Below are 20,156 nucleotides of genomic sequence, written 5' to 3'. Positions count from 1 at the left end.
GTGCATTGTCATGCATCGAAGGGAGAGCAGTAGAAGAGGCATTAGTCATCATCAGAGGATAGCCCCGCCAGTTTGTCAGCAGGACAGCAGGGGGGGGGGTGTCAGACATTCGGTGACAGTAAATTATGGTATCCTGCTACACATGCAGGCAATGCACATTCACACACTACAAAGTTAAATACATAGCAGTAGTTTTCAGTGGTGGTGGTGGTGAACGCCGTCGCCTCACGGCAGGAAGGTACTCTGTTCGAATCCTATTTGTGCAGGGTTTGTATGTTCTCCCCGTGTCCGCGTGGGTTTTCCCCGGGTTCTCCGGTTTCCGCCCGCCTCCAAAAACAATTGATTGCTTCAAAGTTGTCCGTTGTGTGTGTCTGTGTGAGTGTCTGTGTGTGAGTGGTTATTTGTCTCTGTGTGGCCCCGCAATGTGCTGGCGACGCATTCAGGGTGACCCTCCCCTCTCGCCCATAGCAGGCTGGGATAGGCTCCAGCAACTCCCGTGACCCGGAAAGCAGAAAAAGCCTTAGAAAATGAATGCAAAGGGCCGTTTTGTATTTCAACATTACCGTAGAATCTTACACTTGTTTTCGTAGAGAGAGAAGAATAAAACTCGATCCCCCATTTCCCACCAGCGACCGTTGTGTGTGATTCATAATAAAACTATACATTTAAAATGATGTGAGAAATCTCTAATACAAGTGCTAACTCGTTAAAATATAAACAAGTCCTGAATAGAGCTTCATTTTAAATACATTTAAGAACGTATTTAATACGTGTGTCTATATTCCACAAGCTTTTCATTTTAGTCAGTCGCTATTTCATTGAAGAATGAGAAAACAAATAGCAAACCATCTGAAAAAGAGCATACACAAGCGTTTTATTTGCGTGTATTTTGACGGCTTTTCACCGAGTTCCTCATGTCGAACCAAAAGTGAATAGCTGCTCGCTAGTTAATGCAGAAAAATACAGCTCAGCGGGGTAAATACACATTTTCAATCAGTAAGAAATTAATTGTTGGGACGTTGCAATAAAAACAGAGTTGGTCCCGGGTTCTCCTCTGGGTCGCCCACGGGGCCTGAGCCGACTCGCACATTTATTCATCCATTTATTGAAGTACGCCAACAAGGTTTCATTCACAGGAATACCCATTTTACACTCTAAAGCACAGTACCAATCATTTTTTTATATCAGAGCTAGTTCGTACTGAAGACAAATCAAAATGTCACTCATCTCCATTGTCCTGGAAATATCATAAAACCTGCCCTCGTGAGTCCAAACTTACATGCATGCCAAATTCCAGAAGAGCTAAGTCAGAAAATATATTTTCCTTGTGACTGGGATGAAGCATTTTTTGGATGGATGGAGACTTCCTCTTATATAAGGCTTTAATAATCATAGTTTATGAGGAAAAGCAGGTTCTCAAATCTCACGTCATCATCAAAATATCTGGCTGAGCTGATGTTCCGCTAAAGTTTGGCTTTTCTTCTCCTCAAGCCGGAGAGGCGGCTCATGGGTAACAGAGCATTCAGCCTCATTTGTTAGGATCAATGTGTAGCCACCCATTGAACACAAAATCACGCTTCTCATTTAACACACAGCTCTTCCCATCCTTCTCTACTTCTCTTTATCTGTCTCTCCTGAACCATAATTTCTGCCAAAACAGATGCTGCTATGTCTGTTACTGCCATTATGCACCGTGTGTGCGTTTGTGTGTGCGTGCCTGTGAGATGTGGAGGTAAGTAGAGCAAATAAGAAGCATAATGAACTCGAAAAGCACTCAGAGAGCGCAGACCTCCGCCAAGCAGCTCATTCCCTTCATAATTTGAGTTACACCGTCTACATGGTGATCTGGATCATCACCAAAAGGTTCTAAATTGTTCTTGGTATCTTTAAACACCAACCATGAAAAGTCAAAGTGGAGCGGAGTTGATCCATAAATGGGGTTTTCAACGTTACAATTTAATATGTTTTCCTTCAAATGGAATTTGGTAGTAAGATAGAGGCCCCCACCCTATAAGACTGCGTCAAATCCCATAAACATTGGTCGATAATTGACCAATATATTGAGGAACAAATTTTGAAGCGCCATTGATGACAATGTTAACAAAAATTTCAAACTGATCCATAATCCAGCATCTCTTCTGGATCGTCACCAAAATGTAATTATCGGTTCCTGTTAACATTCCCAACATTCCCTGAAAATCCTATGAAGTTACGTCTGTAACTTTTTGAGTTATATTGCTAACAGACGGACAAACAAATCAACGCCGCCGAAAACATAACCTCCTCGGTGAAGGTAACAATACAGGTAGTCGTCGATTTACAACCTAAGCGACTCACGACTGTCCGACTTTACGACTCGTCTGTTGTTTTCTTTGTCCGTTTACGAGGTGTTTTTTACGACATACCGGAAAGCGAGCGAGCGAATCGAGTGTTTCTGCGGTCTCAATCACGATGTCTACCGAGAATAAATCATCTCTTTCTACTCCGGTATTTTCCGTATCATCACGAAGGATAATATACTTTCATTAAACACGGGGCGAACTTTCCTGTACTATAACAAAAACCAAGGAAATCCCTCGCAAACACTCCCACACACGTGCACACAGCAATATGCCAAACGTGCACTCAATCATCCCTGCATTCCCATGACAATGACACATATTACATGAAACACACACCCACGCATCCACTCACACACGTGCTCTAATATTCCTCCACCTCACCGACCGTGATGTTGCTGAATGGGCTCCTACAGGACGGACACACACACACTAGCATCACCTGAGGGAGCAGATGGATGCACGCTTTCCATGCCTGCCAATATGTTCTTAAACTGCAGCCTGTGGGGGGGGGGCTTTGATCAGTGGAGGCAGGCTGATGCTCTTCCTTGGGTATGTGTGTATTTGTGTTTACACGGGCAAGTGTGGGTGCGTGCATGTGTTCGTCTGATGGGCAGAGGCCTTTCATGTTGTTCAGCTGTCTGCAGCCAAGATAAATATGGTGCAGGGAGAAATATTGTGCATGCCAAAAAAAAAGCTCTAAGAAACAAGGATACCCCAATCAAAAGCTCACTGGTGCACAATTCCCATATTTTCCGGCAGATCTCACTCTTTTAAGGGATTTACCGATAATTGGCATCGGTATTTTGACGCACCTCGGCCGTGTGCACGAGTATCGTGCAGGCAGCTTTCACCCCTTGATTGGCTACTATTTGGGGCGGCAGTAGCCCAGTCCATAACGTCTTGGCTTGGAGACCAGATGGTGGCTGGTCCAAGAAATGCGGACTTGTGGTTGGAGAGGTGCCAGCTTGCCTCGTAACATCGCTGAGGTGCCCCTGAGCAAGGCACTGAAGCTGGTCCCTGGGCACTGCTACACAGCTCGCCCTTCACTCGACAATCTCTAAAATAATTTGTGTGTAAAATTGTATATTGAGTGGAAAAATAATTTCCCCACGTGGGATTCATTAATAAAGGGAACTTTCTTTTATCCGTGCTCTGTGTGTAACCAATCAGATGGTACTCTCGGTGGGACTACTTTGTCCAGCATTGTCCCACCCAACACCATCTGATTGATTACACATAGAACCACGGCACAGGCAACAGCCAATCAGCAGTGAGTGCTGTGCATGCACATGCACACAGTGGAGGGGTGTCAAAATATTGGCTCTGATTATCAGTTGATCCCTGCACAATATCTTATAGATGGGACCAAAAAAAAGGAGTGGAGAGTCAGTAAATCACGTTTTTATGAAACTGTTGTTTATATTTTATTATTTTACTTTATCTCTTAATTTTAACATTTGTTACAACTCTTTTCTGTTGTTTGCTTGCTGTAAAACTAATTGCACTGCTGGTAGGAGCCAAATTTCCCTGAAGGGAGCAGCTAAATTCCATCTTAATCTCATCTTTAATGACTCGGGTCACATTGGGTTCTTTCAACTTCACTTTGTCTCGACAGGATTTCCCTCTTTTCACTCGCTCAAGTTGCTTTTTACTCTGGCTGCTCCTCCTCCATCCCGACGTTGCTGTGCAGTGACACGTGCTGCCCATGACACCCCGACCAGTGCACAGGTAACTTCCTGAGGCGTTGCATGCAAGATCACTGCACACACACACTCTACAATGAAGTTGTTGCACATTTTTTTCAGTGCTGACTGTGAACTGAACGACGGTGCTGGGTGGGTGAATGAGTGAGGACAAGAGAAGAACTCAATGGAGGGGAGAGATTGGGAGATAACACTAATTTGCTCAACAGGACAAAGCTGAGATTGACAGCGATGCCATCAATACTAAAAGGTATCATCACACTGGACAGACTAGAATTTGAAAATGCTGGATGAAAGGTTCTAGTAGGATTAATCATGTGGGGGATTTTTAATGGATTCATCCCCAGGGATCCTCTGGCGAATGAAGCAACAAGCCATGGCTACATTATAGTGCTAGGCTTTAATATGCACCGCCAACTTTAAAGTCATCCATCTTCAGAAAACTCAAAAGCTCAATCCATTTCTCCTCATCTTCCCTTCACCCTTTCCCGGCTCCCAGCTCTCCATCTTGCAACCACTCACTGCTTCCATCTCCTTTATTTCCACTAAACTAAATTATCCCCACTTTTTTTTTTTTTTACCAGTTCTACCATTTAGTCATGTCTCTTTTTTTCTTATTTTACATCTCACTTTTCCTTGGGGTTGGTATGCATTTAATATTTCAGAACAGGGCCTTATTTATAATAAGCGTACTTGTAGTCCGTATAGAAGTCTCAGGCACACTGGTGTGTATAATGGACCATTATAATCTTGAACAAAAATCCCTCATTATTATTTAGAAGACAATATATCAGCAGTGAAAACACATCCCAACACTTTTGTCATGTGAAATCCATCCTTACAGGTGATCTGAGTGTTGAATGATGTTCCTTGGTCAAGCGTAGGTTGAGAAACGTACCACATCAAGTATGGGAGGAGGGATCGTTACCCATTTCTCCCCCCACCCATATTTCCCCAGGCCTATCAATCAGAATAAGTCATGTTCCAATCACAAACGCTCTCCTCCCAAACACCCGGATACACGTGTATTACATTACACACTCCCATTTGATAGCTGTTTACCCCTGGGAACCCTCATATGGGTCAATCTGTGTTTCCGTCTGAGCTTAATGACAGATCATAATAGTGGTGGGAAGGAAACATATGATTACAACAGCCATTCTTCTTTCATCACTAAATTGGATAATTTGCAGCTGATTGAAGAATAAGGAAATTGAAAAATTGTTCATTCATCTGTGGCTTCCCCTGAAGGACCTATAAGAATCTGAAGAAGAGCAATTAATAAAATCTAATCCTGACAACATACAAGGAGTACAATTAAATGCATTCATGTTATTGTAATGTAAAAACATAGCTGTTTGATTAACCGGAGAACACCCGGGGAGCACAGACCTCTGCCAGTGCCATTGCTTCAAATTAAATAAATCCTGCAACAATAGTTTATCAACTATCTATGAAAGAAGAAATGCACACTTGAGTACAATGTGTGTACTCCATTTTGAAATGCCATAACATTGTCATCAAATACTGTATCATCGCCCCCAGTGCATGGCACTATGATGATGTCATCACTTTCTGCTTTCTGATTCAGAGAAAACCGTGTATTTGTTGTCATCAGTGATTTATGAGTTAAATAGAAATACGAGCTTCCGTAATGGTACACTTGAATTAATTTCTCCTCTCAACGTAAAATTCATACATATTACAGAAATACAAAATTAATTTGATTTGAATCTGCAAGATCATAACTACATATTAGCAGCTGTGACCAAAAACATCCATATTTTAACCTGGACCTGACCTGAATATTTCACATTAGTGGAACATCATAATCTGGATCGTAAAATGATAGACAACAGAAAAATACATAGTTATATTATGAACACAGGTGATCATTATAGAGAACGGGACCAAACTGGAATTAAATACAGAATGCATCTGATAGAACAGCAAAGATTCCAGTCAGTGGCGGTGTCACTCCATCACAGTGTGCAGGACATGACCAGCAAAAAATCGCACATTTTTTCAATCTGGAAGATTACCAGACTGGAGGTAAATTTACAGATTGAAAAAATTAGATCTAAAACATTAAGATGGTCCCAGCATGTCATTAACATACGGGCAACCAGCCTGAGTCTCTTGAAAACTACAGAAACCCACCGACCAACATTGGATAAAATACATTTCACCAAGTACAAAAAAAACAAATGTGTAAACTTTACGTTTCCAGTCCAGAACACTTGCAATGATGCTAAAACTGGTTATATCACCACCTAAACTAAAGAACCGAGCCCAGCTAGCAGAAAGAGGTCTGCTATTCGGCTGTATCGAATACAAGTATTTGATAATAAGCAACAGGAAGAAATAAAGAATCTGATGAGAGATGCTTTGATTTTTACATGTTATTTGACAGTCCTAGAGCCCAAATGGACCAAATCAGATGATCGCTGTACGGGTTTTAGTTCCTCAATAATGTAACCGCTCACACAGATGCTGTCCTGACTGTGGATGACCAGTGTGTTTTGAGAAATCATACAAATCACTTTACAAAGTGATTGGGTAGTTTAGCTTGCAAGCCAAATCTTTTATAAACATTCTGGTTAACCGTGCCAATTAACCCGTTTACACAGCCCTGAAAACCAGACCTCACACCACTGCCTTTATAACTGGCATCTTATCCCTGCTTTCCTCCATATTAGCATCAGGAATGTAGACTCAGAATGTCCTCACACTGCATGCATGCTCAACCATCTGATATGTTCAGGTAATAGTTTGTGTGCAACAGACTCATCTTTTGGGTTTTTATTTTTGCGAGTGCCGTATTTGTGCAAATGCATCCTGGAGGGTGGCGAGCGCAAAGCCATTCTTACGCATCACAATTTGTGACATCGCCACAAAGAATTGTTGACAAGTGTCCTGGATTAGCAAAAGGCAGACGAAAAACAACACATGAGCCCCTTTCGTTCTGCAAGAAGTGAGCTCATCAAGCAATGGCTATTCAAAGTAAGAGAGATTTACAGGACCTTTGGGTTAAAGCTTACAGTACAGCAGGTGGCAGGTAGTAAAGCCACACTGATAAATATTAGCGCACAAACAATAAGAAGAAAGAAATATGTCATTAAGATTTTCGATCAGCTTCGGAAAGGTAATGTTTATTTGTAATTACTGCAAGGCTGCCTCTACACAGCAGTCCTCGGTGTCGCGGGGTCGGCAGAGAACGTGTAAAAACTTGGACAGTTCTTGACTTTTATGGTGGAAAAAGGAAACTCAAATTGAGGGAAATCAGGTATTTAAGCCCCTTCCTGATTATAAAATCAGGATGTTCATGATTTGTAATACATTCAGGATAACAGACTCTCTTTCGTGCATGAAAGCATATTGCATATATGTAATAACCCTGGTTGTGTGACCTTATTACAGAACAAATGAACGACCAGGCAGGCTTTGATGGAATATTAAACTTTTTAAATGGTTTTAGCATCAATAAGGCTGTCACTTCACAAATTAAGACAAACTCAACTGCTAATATCACTGTACACTGTACAGGATGTAGGGAGAGTATTGCCCACCTTTAATTCATGATGCTCTGTTTGAATGGCAATCAGTACTTTCCTACAAGGCATGCTACGCATTTAGTCACCGAGTACACATCACAATGATCTAACACACACTACAACGTGACGACTGGGATAACTAACAATGACTACATGTAGATACATGGGCTTCTGTGCAGAGGGACAGGCTTTTGTTCTGCACACCTAAGCACATAAGAAGGATAAAGACAATCAACTAGCGCGCCCCTGTGAGCCGCCGGCATGCGGTTTTAGTCATCAGTCTCATTTGTGTTCTTCTGCCCAGGCACAGATGGGAGTTAGGACCCGGAGGACAGGCAGGGAGCACTTTTAAATTAGAAACAGACATCCCTCTCTCACTCTCCCAGTGTCTCCTCTCTTTCAAAAGACAAATAGACAAGGAGGAAGTGAGGAGAGAGAAAGAGAGAGACAGAGGAGTCTGGAACTGGTTTTGTAGCCACATCTTGTAGGAAATCCTGAACAGAGCATGCTAACAAGGGATGCCAAAACCACGAGCACCGACCCTCCCCTCCCGGCTCTTTTCTGTGCGTTTAGAAGTGTGTATCAGAACGTAAAGCAATGCTCTCACATGCACATGCATTGAGTGAGCCACCACTCACAGCCACGTGATGTGCAGCAGATATGCTGAAAAAACAAGCACACAAAAACCAGACCAGTGCAGATGGCCCTATGGCAATGACTGGAAGCTACACAATGCATGCATGCAGTGTAAACACACTCACACTGGATTACACTGCACACACACACAGTACGAGCTGGTTTCACATCGCAGACACACAAACCCACACAAACCCAGGGCCCAGACAGGGTTTCCCTCTCAGTCTACATCTGCAAACTGTATGTAGTTACCCAGGGATGATTGCAAAACTCTCGCACATGCACGCACACACACACACACACGTGCAGCAAGACCTCCCCGTTTGCTTGTATATCAGGCGTCCCTATGCCATGTTGGCCTATATGAAGACTAATAAAGAACAGATCTCACACAAGTGTATGCAACAGTATGCTCACTTGTTAAACACACACACACAGGAAGCAGTGGAAATTAGGGATTTTTATTTGGGGGGGGGGTGTATTTATAATAAAGAGAAAATATGAACATAGACAAAAAGGGAGATCACGTTCTTTCTGTCGTGTGTGGGATGTTTTTCACCCTCATGAGGGGCACATGCATTTTTCTCTCGGAAATAACACCGTCATATTTACGAACGTGTGGGCGCCTCTGAATCCAACGTGCGTGATGGAGGCTTGTGTTCAGTTATATCGAGTGTCTCTATGGAACACAGGTAAATTATAGGGATATTACTTGAGCCGTCGTCTATTTTTATTACTTTTTTCATTATTTCTCATTTTACAGTGCAGTTACAAATCTAGCTTGCATCACCTGGAGCAATGACTCAAAGCATGATCCATGTACGGCAGCTTATTTAGTGCAATATTAAGATCATGGCGAGTTATGTGGAGAGGCTTGAAAAATCAAAGCATAACAGCAGGAGGTATTAGCTGTTTTATTATAACTGTCCTCTGTATACCGGTGACCAGTAAATATTACATTAAGCATACAAACAAATAAGCAAATCTGACAGTGCTTTGAAAAGCTTATGGACCCCTTCTTGATTTTTTTCTATCTCTCAGAGAAAAGTGTGTTGAATCTTCGGAAAAAAAACACAAAAAGAAACAAAGGCAACTTGAGAAAATGCAAAAACAAACATTGTAAAAGTTAATTTGCTAATAAAGCAAACATGTTACTGGGTGCCTTATGTACCAGTGTGAAATGCCGTTTGCCTCCTTTGAAAGTCAAGGTTGGTTTTCATGGCGCCACAAACGATACAGCAAAAATGGCCAAGTGGTGAAGAGAAAGCAGTTACTAGGCCAGAAGAACTTTTAGACTTGTGTGAATTTTGCCAAAAGCCACATTGATGACCCTCACATCTTCTGAAAGATCTCACTGCGTGACGGGTCATGTAGCAAGACTAATCCAAAGCACCTCTGAATGGCCCAAACGGACTGGACTCCGTTTGGTCTGAATAGAGCAGCTCATGCTCGCAAAATCTCCAACATGGCTGCACTAAATAACTTCTGCAAAGAAGAGGGAGCTACATTTTTTGTTGTGGTTGCTAAAGGTGGCAAAACTAGCTATTAAATTAAAATATCATTTAAAGCACACATTTTGTGTCTACTCAGGTTGTCTTTGCTTACATTTAATCTTGTTTAAAGATCTAACTCAATTAAGAATAAGTCAGGAGGTCTAAAAGCTCCATTGGCTCTGCCCCTCCCCTTTAGAATCCGATAACCTGTTCAAATTCTGCTTTCACACCGCTAACCTGCTGTCTTGGTGCAATTTAATGTGATTTGAATTTAAAGTCATCGAACCAACACCAAATGGAGTTCAGTCATGACTGATGTTAATAATTGCACATGTGCTTTTCTGCAAAACCCCTGTCAGTTCCTCTAAACGGACTTAACCTCTACAGGTTACCCAAAAGTAAATTACGTACTTCTAATCCTAAACACAACTTCCATTTTCCATTATTTTGAAATAAAAACTGCACCTGATAGCAACACAGCCACACAAAAAATGCATTTATTATTTTTTCCCAATGCTCAGAAATCTGAGGAATTGTATGAAACAAAACTCCTGTTGAGGACCTGCGTAAGGATGCTCATCAGGTGCTAAAGCACTGATCTGTGTCATTTGTCTAACATTACACCCGCTTCATCTTGTCACTGTCTTTAAATCTGGTAAGCCTCCGGCTCCTGGGACTTCCTCCCATTCCCTCTTCAGCTGATCCAGGCACAGGCGTTGCGGAGTGTGCGGAGGCTCTGCATGCTTTGATCTGATTCTAGAGCAGCCACTAGCATACAGACGCCACAGACATTAAGCTATAATGGTTGCAAAACTGTAAATGTCACAGTGATTTGGGCCAGTCAGCAAGTGTAGAAAGCCCTGTAGTGTGTGTGTGTGTGTGTGTGTGTGTGTAAGTCACTGCATTATCCCATCTGCTCCCGTCACATAAAAGGATATTGCGGTAATTAGTGTGAAAAATATATTAGCATACGTGAATATTGCTACATAAATTTGCTAAAATGTAATAATATTTTCCACTTGCAAACAGCAGCGTCATATTACAGTGATGACAACTATTTACAGGTTAAAAATAAAAACTGGCGATGACATAATATATGCTTGACGTGGATTAAAGCAGTCCTTCAACACAAGTTCACACTATGGCATCAAGACAGAGGTTTGAATCAAGTCACTCATTTTCACACATTTTCCGCGGTTTCAATTCACGTAATTTCACCGTTTTCTATTATTAAGAGAAATTGCTTTTCTAAACCAAACAAAGTCACAAGGGCCGCTATGCTGGGAAAGCTCCACTAATGACAGAGCTGCTGCTGCTGCATATACGACCATGCAGGAGAATACTATGTGCTTCCGTGAATTTGCAAAATCTACAAATACTGCATAAAGTTTCCATTGGTATTAAACTGTATAGTGGGTGGAGCAGATAGCGGTGTTGCCTCAGAGAAAGAAGGTTCCAGGTTCGTTTGCGTTCTGTGCAGAGTTTGTATTTTCTCCCTGTGGTTTTTCAGCTTCCTCCCACCTCCAAAAACAGGCAGCTTAGATGAGTTGGTCACACCAAAGTGTCCATATGTGTGAACGTGGTTGGTTGTTTGTCTTGTGTGGCCCTGTGATGAGGAGCTGGTGTCTCATGCGGGGAGTACTCCACCTCTCACAAGTAGCCAGCTGTGATGGGCTCCAGCAGACTCACGACCCACAAGGGCAATAAGAGGCTGTAGACGATGGATGGATGGATGGATAAACAGTATAGCAGGACATGCTAATGTCTACGACATGTGTTGCAGTCACAGTGAAGTGATCAGCATGCGATCATGTACCAATGATTGCTCACTCATGCACACACACACACACGCTCATCAATGAAAGATCATTTTAAAATACCATATTTCCTCCTTTTGTAGGCCTTTTCTTTAATGCGCACGCTACAGGGGATCGGACACAACGGGCACCTATAATTCCTGAAGACACAAACACACATGCTAATCGACACATGCATCCCTTCCGGTGTTCAGCCCACTGGGCAGGCAGGGCCGGTGACGTTCATCAGCTACTACCCTCTACTAATAGGAGCAAACCAGGCTTGCTGCACGTCATGCTGAACGATGCAGCAAGCTTCAGGCACAGTGTGGAGCCAGAACACTAAGTGACCATCATGACATCTTCTGCTTTATGACTATGCCTTGTAATAAATTGCACACACATTAATGGGAGGAATGTATTCAGGCCGTGGACTTAATGGAGCTAAAGATGAACAATTCGTTGGACCAGCCACACGTTCACACACATTCACAAGGGATCTTTTTGCGCAGGATGGCTGAGAGGTCAATGGACATATCATGACTCTTATATAAGCTTCCCACCCTCAGAGATATTTATATCCATCATTTGTTATCTATAATAAGACATCTCTCCCCTTCTTTTTCACACTCCTTTACCAGACTCGCCCAGCTTGCAGTGGGAAAATCCTGATTAGTGTCCTGGTGACTTGACAGAGAGCAATCGGCATTGAGATACAGAATGAGGCAAAGGGATGGGGGGGGGTGCAGAAAGTAGCAAGAGAAATGTCTTTCTGTACATTGGTGAATGCCTCTGAATTATTGACCACACTGGCAATGCCGCAGAAGGCAGATCTGAGAGTCGGCTGGTTTAACGGCCTGTAATGTTTTTGTCTTCTGGAGTGTGTGTGTAATCGTCCTGAGATAAGGCCAGTGGTCCAGCTCTGTTTTGTGTCAACGCCACCTGAGTCCCAAGTTAGCAACACAAAAACAGGAATACTTCAGTCAGACTTGGCCTCCTGTGCTGCTCACTATCAAACTGTCTGAGGAGAGACAGGAGGAGCTGCAGATCCCTTGTCCCACGAGCAGGAGGGGGAGAAACTGATTCCCCTTTTAGCTTTTCTGAGGTGAAATGGTTAATGATAACGTCATTCGTGAGCTCAAAGAGATTTTGCAGTGTAAAAGTCAGCGTATAGCTCAACTGCCCCCGCCCTCGCCTGTTGCCACTTTGTGCAGCCAAGCTCGAGTCTTCTGCAGTACCCTAATGAGAAAAAGCTGGTCGGAATATCCTGGAGAGAGTCCGACAAAAACTAACAGCCCTCTCAAAGAACAGCCAGGGGGGAAAGAGAGAGAGAGAGAGAGACAAAAAGGAAAAAAGTACAAATGAAAATTTTTAAATCCTACCCTAACCTAATGTCAGCTTTGGGTAGTGACCATTTACCAGTGAGGTATCTCTGAGGCTGCAACCTGAGACTAATGTGGCAATGACAAAAACTGCAGTTCCCCAAATCACCGTTTGAGGGAGGGGCCAGTCGTGAGTCATTCCTCGTAATGAACTCCCTGGAAAAATGGAAAAGCATACTTTCACAAAGGCCCTTCAGTCCCCTGTAATTCAATCAGGTCTTATCCAAAATCAAACATAGAATCATAATTTAGGGTTACTCCATCACTTTGATCCAGATTTGTATTTTAATCCACACCAAATTGTACAAAAATATTTAATACATGGTATTAAAGGATATTATTGATCCTTAATATGATTGCTCTCTTTTGGGGGGGCAAGAACCATCATCAAAATCCAAATTCTCTCTTCACTCTTTAAATATTTTAGATTTCATATGTAAGGGTTACTAAAACAAGTTCAAATCGAGCAAACCAGGCACCCAACCAGTTTACTCAGCAACCCACCAGCTAGTCCAAGCCACCAACTAACCACCCATCCAAGTAGTCAGACAATTACTCAAGAAGCTACCCCCCTACCCGACAACACACAAACACCAACCAATCAGAAAACCACGTTAGCCTATGGGACCAAATACCTGGGTGTCCCATCAAGAAGTCAACAAGCCATCTGGTTTACAAGCATCAACAAGCCTGTTAACAGTTACAAGCATCCAACCATTACACCAACCAACAACACTAAACATCGAGCCTTCAACCAATCGTCAAAACCAGTCATCATACAAGGCCACTTCTGCCGATCAATAACTGAAGACAGAGACAAAAATGTTTTCATTCATTTATAAATAATACTGTTTTTCTGAAGCAGCTGTAATTCACATCAGCTCTGCCTGCATGAGTCAATGTACAGAACGTTTATTGAAAACCTGTGGCAAATTTGCCATCTGTTGACGATCAAAGAGGAGACTGTATCGGAAATCAATGCAGACAATATGAGGGCGAAAGTAGTGTACCTGGAGGCAAGAGGAAATACGAGCAAGTGACACACGCACACACACACACACGTCACAGATGAGTTCTTGATACAACTCTTCTGTAAAAGCCAACTTTGTCCCTCCTCCCTCTCCATCTCACCACCTCCTTTTACCAGACTCCTCTGATGTTCCCCTTGTTCTTTTCTTCCACCATTGGGGAACCAGCCTGTGGCTTTTCAGAGGGTTCACATGAATGTGTTAACTAGGCCACCGGAGCACAGGGTGTGAGAACCACAGCACAGTTTGAGTAAAGGAATTTAGCAACACAACAAAATACGAGTGCCTAAGAGTGGGTTGTTGCCGGCCTGCTCTCGATCAGAGTCACCGGGGACACCAAAATGATGTGGGGGGTGAAGTTTTAACTTCCCATAGACACACCAACTCATCACAATGCTTGTATGCAAGTCATGATGGATTCAGAAACATACGAGACGGTTTAAAAAGGCCATTTTTGTTCCTTTTTAAACCAAAGGAAGTGTGTGTGTGTGTGTGGGGGGGGGGGGGGTAGTGGAGCAATCTTTTGGACCATTTCATCTTCCTTTTGCCTAATTATCAGTACCCTCAAGCAGCCAGGTCAGCCCTAACATACATGTTAATGAAGACAAAGAAACTCGAGACTGAAAGTTTCCTGCTGCTGTCTGGCAATCGGCTGTGGAGTTTGTGGTTTGCCCTTCAATCACTGTGGTCAGAGTCTCAGCAGGTGTGTATCAGGTTAGCCATTCCTGTCCTGCCTGCAGACACACACACACACGGTAATGAAGCCCGGACCGCAGGTTTTAAGTAACTTGTACACTCAGAGAACTTGGGCTAAGGTAAAGTAATTAGAGAAAGCATGATGGATTTAAACTAAACCTCTGCTTCAGTCCACAGAGCTCCACTGTGACTCCAGACACATTACTCAAATCCAAACTCCTGCTGTTTAGATTTGGTTGCTAAGGTTCCTTGCTGGTCAGACAGGCAGACAGCCCAGATACATACTTTCTGTCTATTGTGCGCTTCTATAGCAAATATAAAAGCAGAAATCTGTCGCAGATTTTACCGAACTTTTGGGTGGCTGGAATTACCTGTATTATAAAGGAATGTTTCAAACGTAAAACTTATATCACAGTCAGTAATTCATTGGCTTTCATTGTTATTATGTGTGACATGGAGTTTACAAATGGGGGATTCATTTGTTAATTTGGGTTTATTTCAAGAAAAAAAACGTTTTCTTCCATTCAATGTTAAAGCTAAATTCAATAGATCTATGGGGGGAAACTTAATGGAACATTGAGCTGCCCAAACAAATGTCAAACAAGCTTCTCTATCCTGTTCCATGGGGTGTTCTTTGCAACAGCATATTTAAACCATTCATTTCTCTTCTAAAAAATTAAAGGTTTCCATGAGGAAGTGTTTTTGTTTTTTGTAGGAAATACAGCAACAGCATTCTCAACAAGATCCTTAATGCGAAAGTGGATCAAAACGTATCATATATGTAGGAATGCTAGCTTTCACAAGATGTAAATTTGAGTTCTTTCCTGCACAGCAAGTGGAGGAACCAAACACAAGGTAGGTCGGGCCGCAGGGTAAAACTGCTTGGCTGCAGCAATCAGAGACAGAAAATGCTTCTATTTCTACTTTCTAACAGATTTGCTGTTTAATGGTTCAAACAAAGCTCCTCCATTAAGAATAGACCTCATAGTGTTGCGTCGCCTCACACCTCACTGCAGCCTCAAATCACTTTCACTCTCCTTCCACCCCTTTCGTCGGTCCCGGTAGTCATCAATAATTGGCACGCTCAACGTGGCGTTTGCTGAATCGCGTTTCACACACAGACACTGTATACAGTGCGTCATAAGTTAATCATTGGGAACTGATCAACCTCCTTTTAATTCAATAATTGATTGGAATGGATTCAAAGTATTATGTTAAAAGAGCCCTTAATTTCTTTTGAAAAGATTGGTGACTGATTTTGCATAGAGCAGATGTTAGCTGGGTTTTAAGGGTCCAGGAAGAGAAAATGTGTCTCCAAGGAGGACACATTTGGACAGTAAAATGTCTTTGGAATTATTCTGCTGAATATTTCAGCTGATATTTGGTTTGTCTCATTTCTTTCTGTTGAAGCCAAGACCAAAGGAGTGGTGACTAAGTGAAAAAAATCCATTCCAACTAAAATTACATTCAGAAAATAACAAATACATTTCCGATCACAGCAACAATGCCCGGCGCCCACACACACGCCCACACCGGCTGCAGGCAGTTAAAGCAAAGACCTTTGAAGACTCTGCTTATGGGTCTGCGTCTGGACGGATAGTCTGCTGTGACATCATGCGTGTGCAAAAAATTGTCAACCTCACATTTAGTGTTTTCCTAACCCAACTATATGAAAATATAAAATCTTGCAAGGCATATGTTTTATTCACTACATTTTAATATGATTTAGTGTGCAATGCTCCAGTATGCACACAAATTACACACACCGACAAAAATGCACATCCCTTCCAGCAAAACATGCAAAATACATGCAAGTTATATCACATGCTCAGACACATAAAACAGACTGCAGAAACGCACACACACAATAAAAAGCACTGCATGAGAAATGTAATACTTCGTGATACATAATCTATTACTGGATGTGCAGAGTTCATGATAGATTCCCTGTGTGCGTGTGTGTGTGAGAGAGAGAGAAAGTGCGAGAGATGATCAGCTAAATACAGATGATCACACTCACATATGATAGAAGTTCAGATTGGATTTTCCATGAGGATCAAACTCAAGCAGCATAAAAGTTGGAATCATCTGAAATTCTACAAAGAGCTGGAGAAGAAGGGGGAGGAGGGAGTAGAGAGCAGAGGGAGAAAATATGAAAGTGAAGTCGATGGCGGTACAGGCCTACTTTTTCACCTCTCGAAAAATGCTGCCTGAAATCCTACTTAGCTCTGCAGCAGACTTTTTCTTTTCGACATCGCCCCCTTGCTCTATAGTTTTCCCTCTCCTGGTTTTGGAGGCTGTCATAGATGGCACATAAACACATACTCACACACCTCCTTGCTCTCCAGCCAAAATAAGTGTGTGTGTGTGTGCGTGCATGGAGGCAGCAGAAACGGCTAGTACATGAGAGAGGGGGGGAGAACTTGCCGGGGAATGCGGGAGACATTTTCTGCTGATCAAGTAAGTGTTTGCTTCAGCTTCCATTATTTGAAAGACGCATCAGATCAACGAGCAACAAATGTGAACGCCTGTTTGCTGAAACTTCAAACCAGAGCGCGAAACAGAAGTAAAAACACTTTAGTCGTATATTTCACCAAAATTCCTCCATTCTCTTGATTGCAAGCCCCCCCCCCAGCCCCCAACCGATGTGATGAGAAACACCTCCCCTGGCCGGGTGCTCCCTCTCACCGTTCTGGGCTGTGTAATCCTCTCTTAAATCGGTGTCAGCGATAGAGAGCGCTGCCCCCCCCACCCCCCCTCCTACTTTGTCTTGGCACAGCATCCAGCTCCCCACCACAGAGGAGACACCTACGGGAGTCCTAGAGTGTGTGCGCGCGCGTGTGTGTGTGTTGCTTACACAACCAAACTCGCTCTCTCTCACAAACAGTCTCAACCCTCAGATACGCAGATTCTGCAGGAACCATTAGCAAAACCAGCAGAGGGGATTTCACACAGGCCAGCCAAAACATCACTCAGAGCCGTACACCCCAGGGGTCTTCAATTAGAACCTAAATACCTCAGCGAGTATCCAGGGGTCCAAATTACTTCAGACTGCCAAATAGTGCGGTAGGCATGCCTCAAACTGAGGGCTTACCACGGATGTGCCTATTTTGAACATGTGCCTGTTCTGGCCCCGACATCAGTCGGCTTTTCCTGCATTGTTAGTCCGCAGCGACAGACAGAGGAAGCGGTCTCAGCATCACAGCCCGGGCAGCGGACCTGCGGCTGGGCTGCATTTACAGCAAGAGAAAGAAGGTCGACTGCAGGATTAATTCTCTGTCATCAAAGTAGAGGGAGATGGGGGGGGGGGGGGGGCAGGAGAGCCACAGTGAGAAACTGGTAAATACAATATACCACTGCCTGCATAAGCGAGCTTCTGTGTACACGCAGTGTTCAAACACAACCACAGGGGGGGGGGGGGGGGGGGGGGGGCTCAGAGACAGATCGATCTCAGGAACATTACGGTTCATTACAGAAACGGCGACCTTTCCCTAAAGTTGCAGAGAGACATCAAAGTCCAAACGAACGGAGAGAGAGAGATCATCTAAATGCATTCCACACAGCCCTGGACACACACACACACACACACACACACACACAAAACATTAAAGCACCAGCACTGCAGCCGTCATTATAATATTCTAATCCTCTGCGTTTTAATGTAGGGGTGGCACACTTTTTTGAATTGGACAGCATCACTAATGATGCAGAGCTTCAGGTGCAGAGCTTCAACGCCGAGACGCACCGGATACCAAACAGACACACTCCGGAGAATTACCCAGTATCAGAGCAAACTGTGGTGCATTCAATCCAGCCTGCAGCCCGCCCACTCATCTCGCAGTACATCCACACACTCGGCTGCAACGTCTGCTCAGCGACAAGAGTTCCTGCGCTGCTTCTCAATATCCAGAACCTGGATCAGGTTTTTAACAATATATTATTAGCGTAAAGGTGTTTCACTGAAAGCTAATGATCAGTTCAATCGCCATACAATGATCAACATTTGAGTGCAGCGAGAGGAGAAATGATTCTCAGTGAAATCTCATATTCAACTGAGAGTTTGGGTTCTCTTCAGAGAGGAATAAGGGTGCCGTGTTCAGATGGGGACTCCAGCAGGGCATTTGTGAGCTGCAAAGGTTTGAGAATCTCTGTCTGGCATGATGGCATCGAGGATCGCCTTTACTCCCCTGAGGAGTCCCTGGAGACTCGAGACACCGAAAGCAAAACTCAATTTGCCGGCATGGAAATCAGCTGCAATCAGACACGGAATAAAGTAGGGAAAGAGAGACGGATGTAGGACAACAGAAGAAAATGAGGGGGCATTGAGATGTAAAGAAACAGGAAAATCAGAGGGTATGGACGCATGGAAGGAGGAGGAGGAGGGGCGATGATAAAAATGACATTATTGCACTTCCATAAAAAATAGTGAATCCCCAGAGCAGAGCGGAGCCAGAACCTCTCAAACGCGCTTACAGCAAAACTGAGATTATAGAGAGACTTATTCCTCTCCCCGTCCTCCTTTCCAGAAGACGGCGTTATGAATCAATAGCATCACTCGCTGGAGTTAATCAATAAGACTCTGCAACTCAAACAGACGCCCACAATCTCCCCACAATCAGCATGAAGCTCCAAGTGTGGATCAAAAAAAATCATTCCAACACACAGCCGCCGTCTTTATAAGCAATCATCCACGGGATGAATGATCGATCAGGAGCCACGTTTAGAGGAATAAGAGAGCTTATCATGATGTCGGAGAAGAACAGATGCTGATTGGTCCTCCTCTAGCCCAGTTGACCCAATCAACCTCCACGGGGTCCAGCACACCTGAGATGAGCTCTCTGCTCAGGGAGAAGCAGAAAGAAGCTCTGGCTTTCATCACGCACCTCGATCCGCAGCCACGCAGGTGTGTCTTACCTGTTACAGGCGAGAGCGCGCACGTGCGCATGAGTGGAATCGCACATGTAAGAAAAGGATATGGGTTGCAGACCATCTTGAGACACCAGCTCCGAGGCCGGGTGGTTTGTTTCAGGTAGAAGAAGACCACGGGGGCCAGGGTGGGGTAGGGCAGGTTCTCATCGGCGCTCAGGGACCCTTCCTCCCCGCCTGTCGACATCCCGTCGGGCGCAGGGGGCGCAGGGGGCGCAAGGGGCGCCGGGGAAACCGGGGGCGCCGGCTCCACCACCACCTCGGGGCGCTCCCCTCCTCCTGCCCCGAACCCGGACAGGTCGTTGAGCCGGATGAAAGTCCTCGGCAGAGAGGAGCGACCCTCCGAGCCTCCGACGTCGGGGGCCGCTGAGAGGTGCCCCCCATCCTCCGCCATCATTTAGCTCCTGCAGGCAAAGGGCGAACACGAACACGATTAGATGCAGAAAATAGAGCTGACAAGGATGGAAATCGCTGCGACGCCACGGCAGAACGCAAAATGCGCAGACGTTTGAAGCTGCTGGTTTTTGATGCTCAGCCTCTAAAGTTTATATTTAATATATTTTAATTAAATCTCAATATCGCAGGAGTGCAGGCAGTGGT

The 20,156-nt window shown here is 43.9% G+C and overlaps 1 protein-coding gene across 1 annotated transcript in view; it reads right to left on the bottom strand.

Annotated features, from left to right (window-relative positions):
• The window catches only part of LOC137914942 (voltage-dependent T-type calcium channel subunit alpha-1G-like), a 138,041-nt gene extending 118,088 nt beyond the window's left edge, over positions 1-19,953 (bottom strand). Inside the window, exon 1 of the mRNA XM_068758429.1 lies at positions 19,607-19,953. Within this exon, the coding sequence (XP_068614530.1) occupies positions 19,607-19,953 (347 nt within the window). The remainder of the gene's footprint in view (positions 1-19,606) is intronic.
• Between the last annotated feature and the right edge of the window lie 203 nt (positions 19,954-20,156).

This window comes from Brachionichthys hirsutus, unplaced genomic scaffold (assembly GCF_040956055.1).
Source record: "Brachionichthys hirsutus isolate HB-005 unplaced genomic scaffold, CSIRO-AGI_Bhir_v1 contig_883, whole genome shotgun sequence".
Classification (NCBI taxonomy): domain Eukaryota; kingdom Metazoa; phylum Chordata; class Actinopteri; order Lophiiformes; family Brachionichthyidae; genus Brachionichthys; species Brachionichthys hirsutus.
Note: the sequence above shows the minus strand (reverse complement) of the source record. Positions and strands in the feature narration are given on the sequence as shown.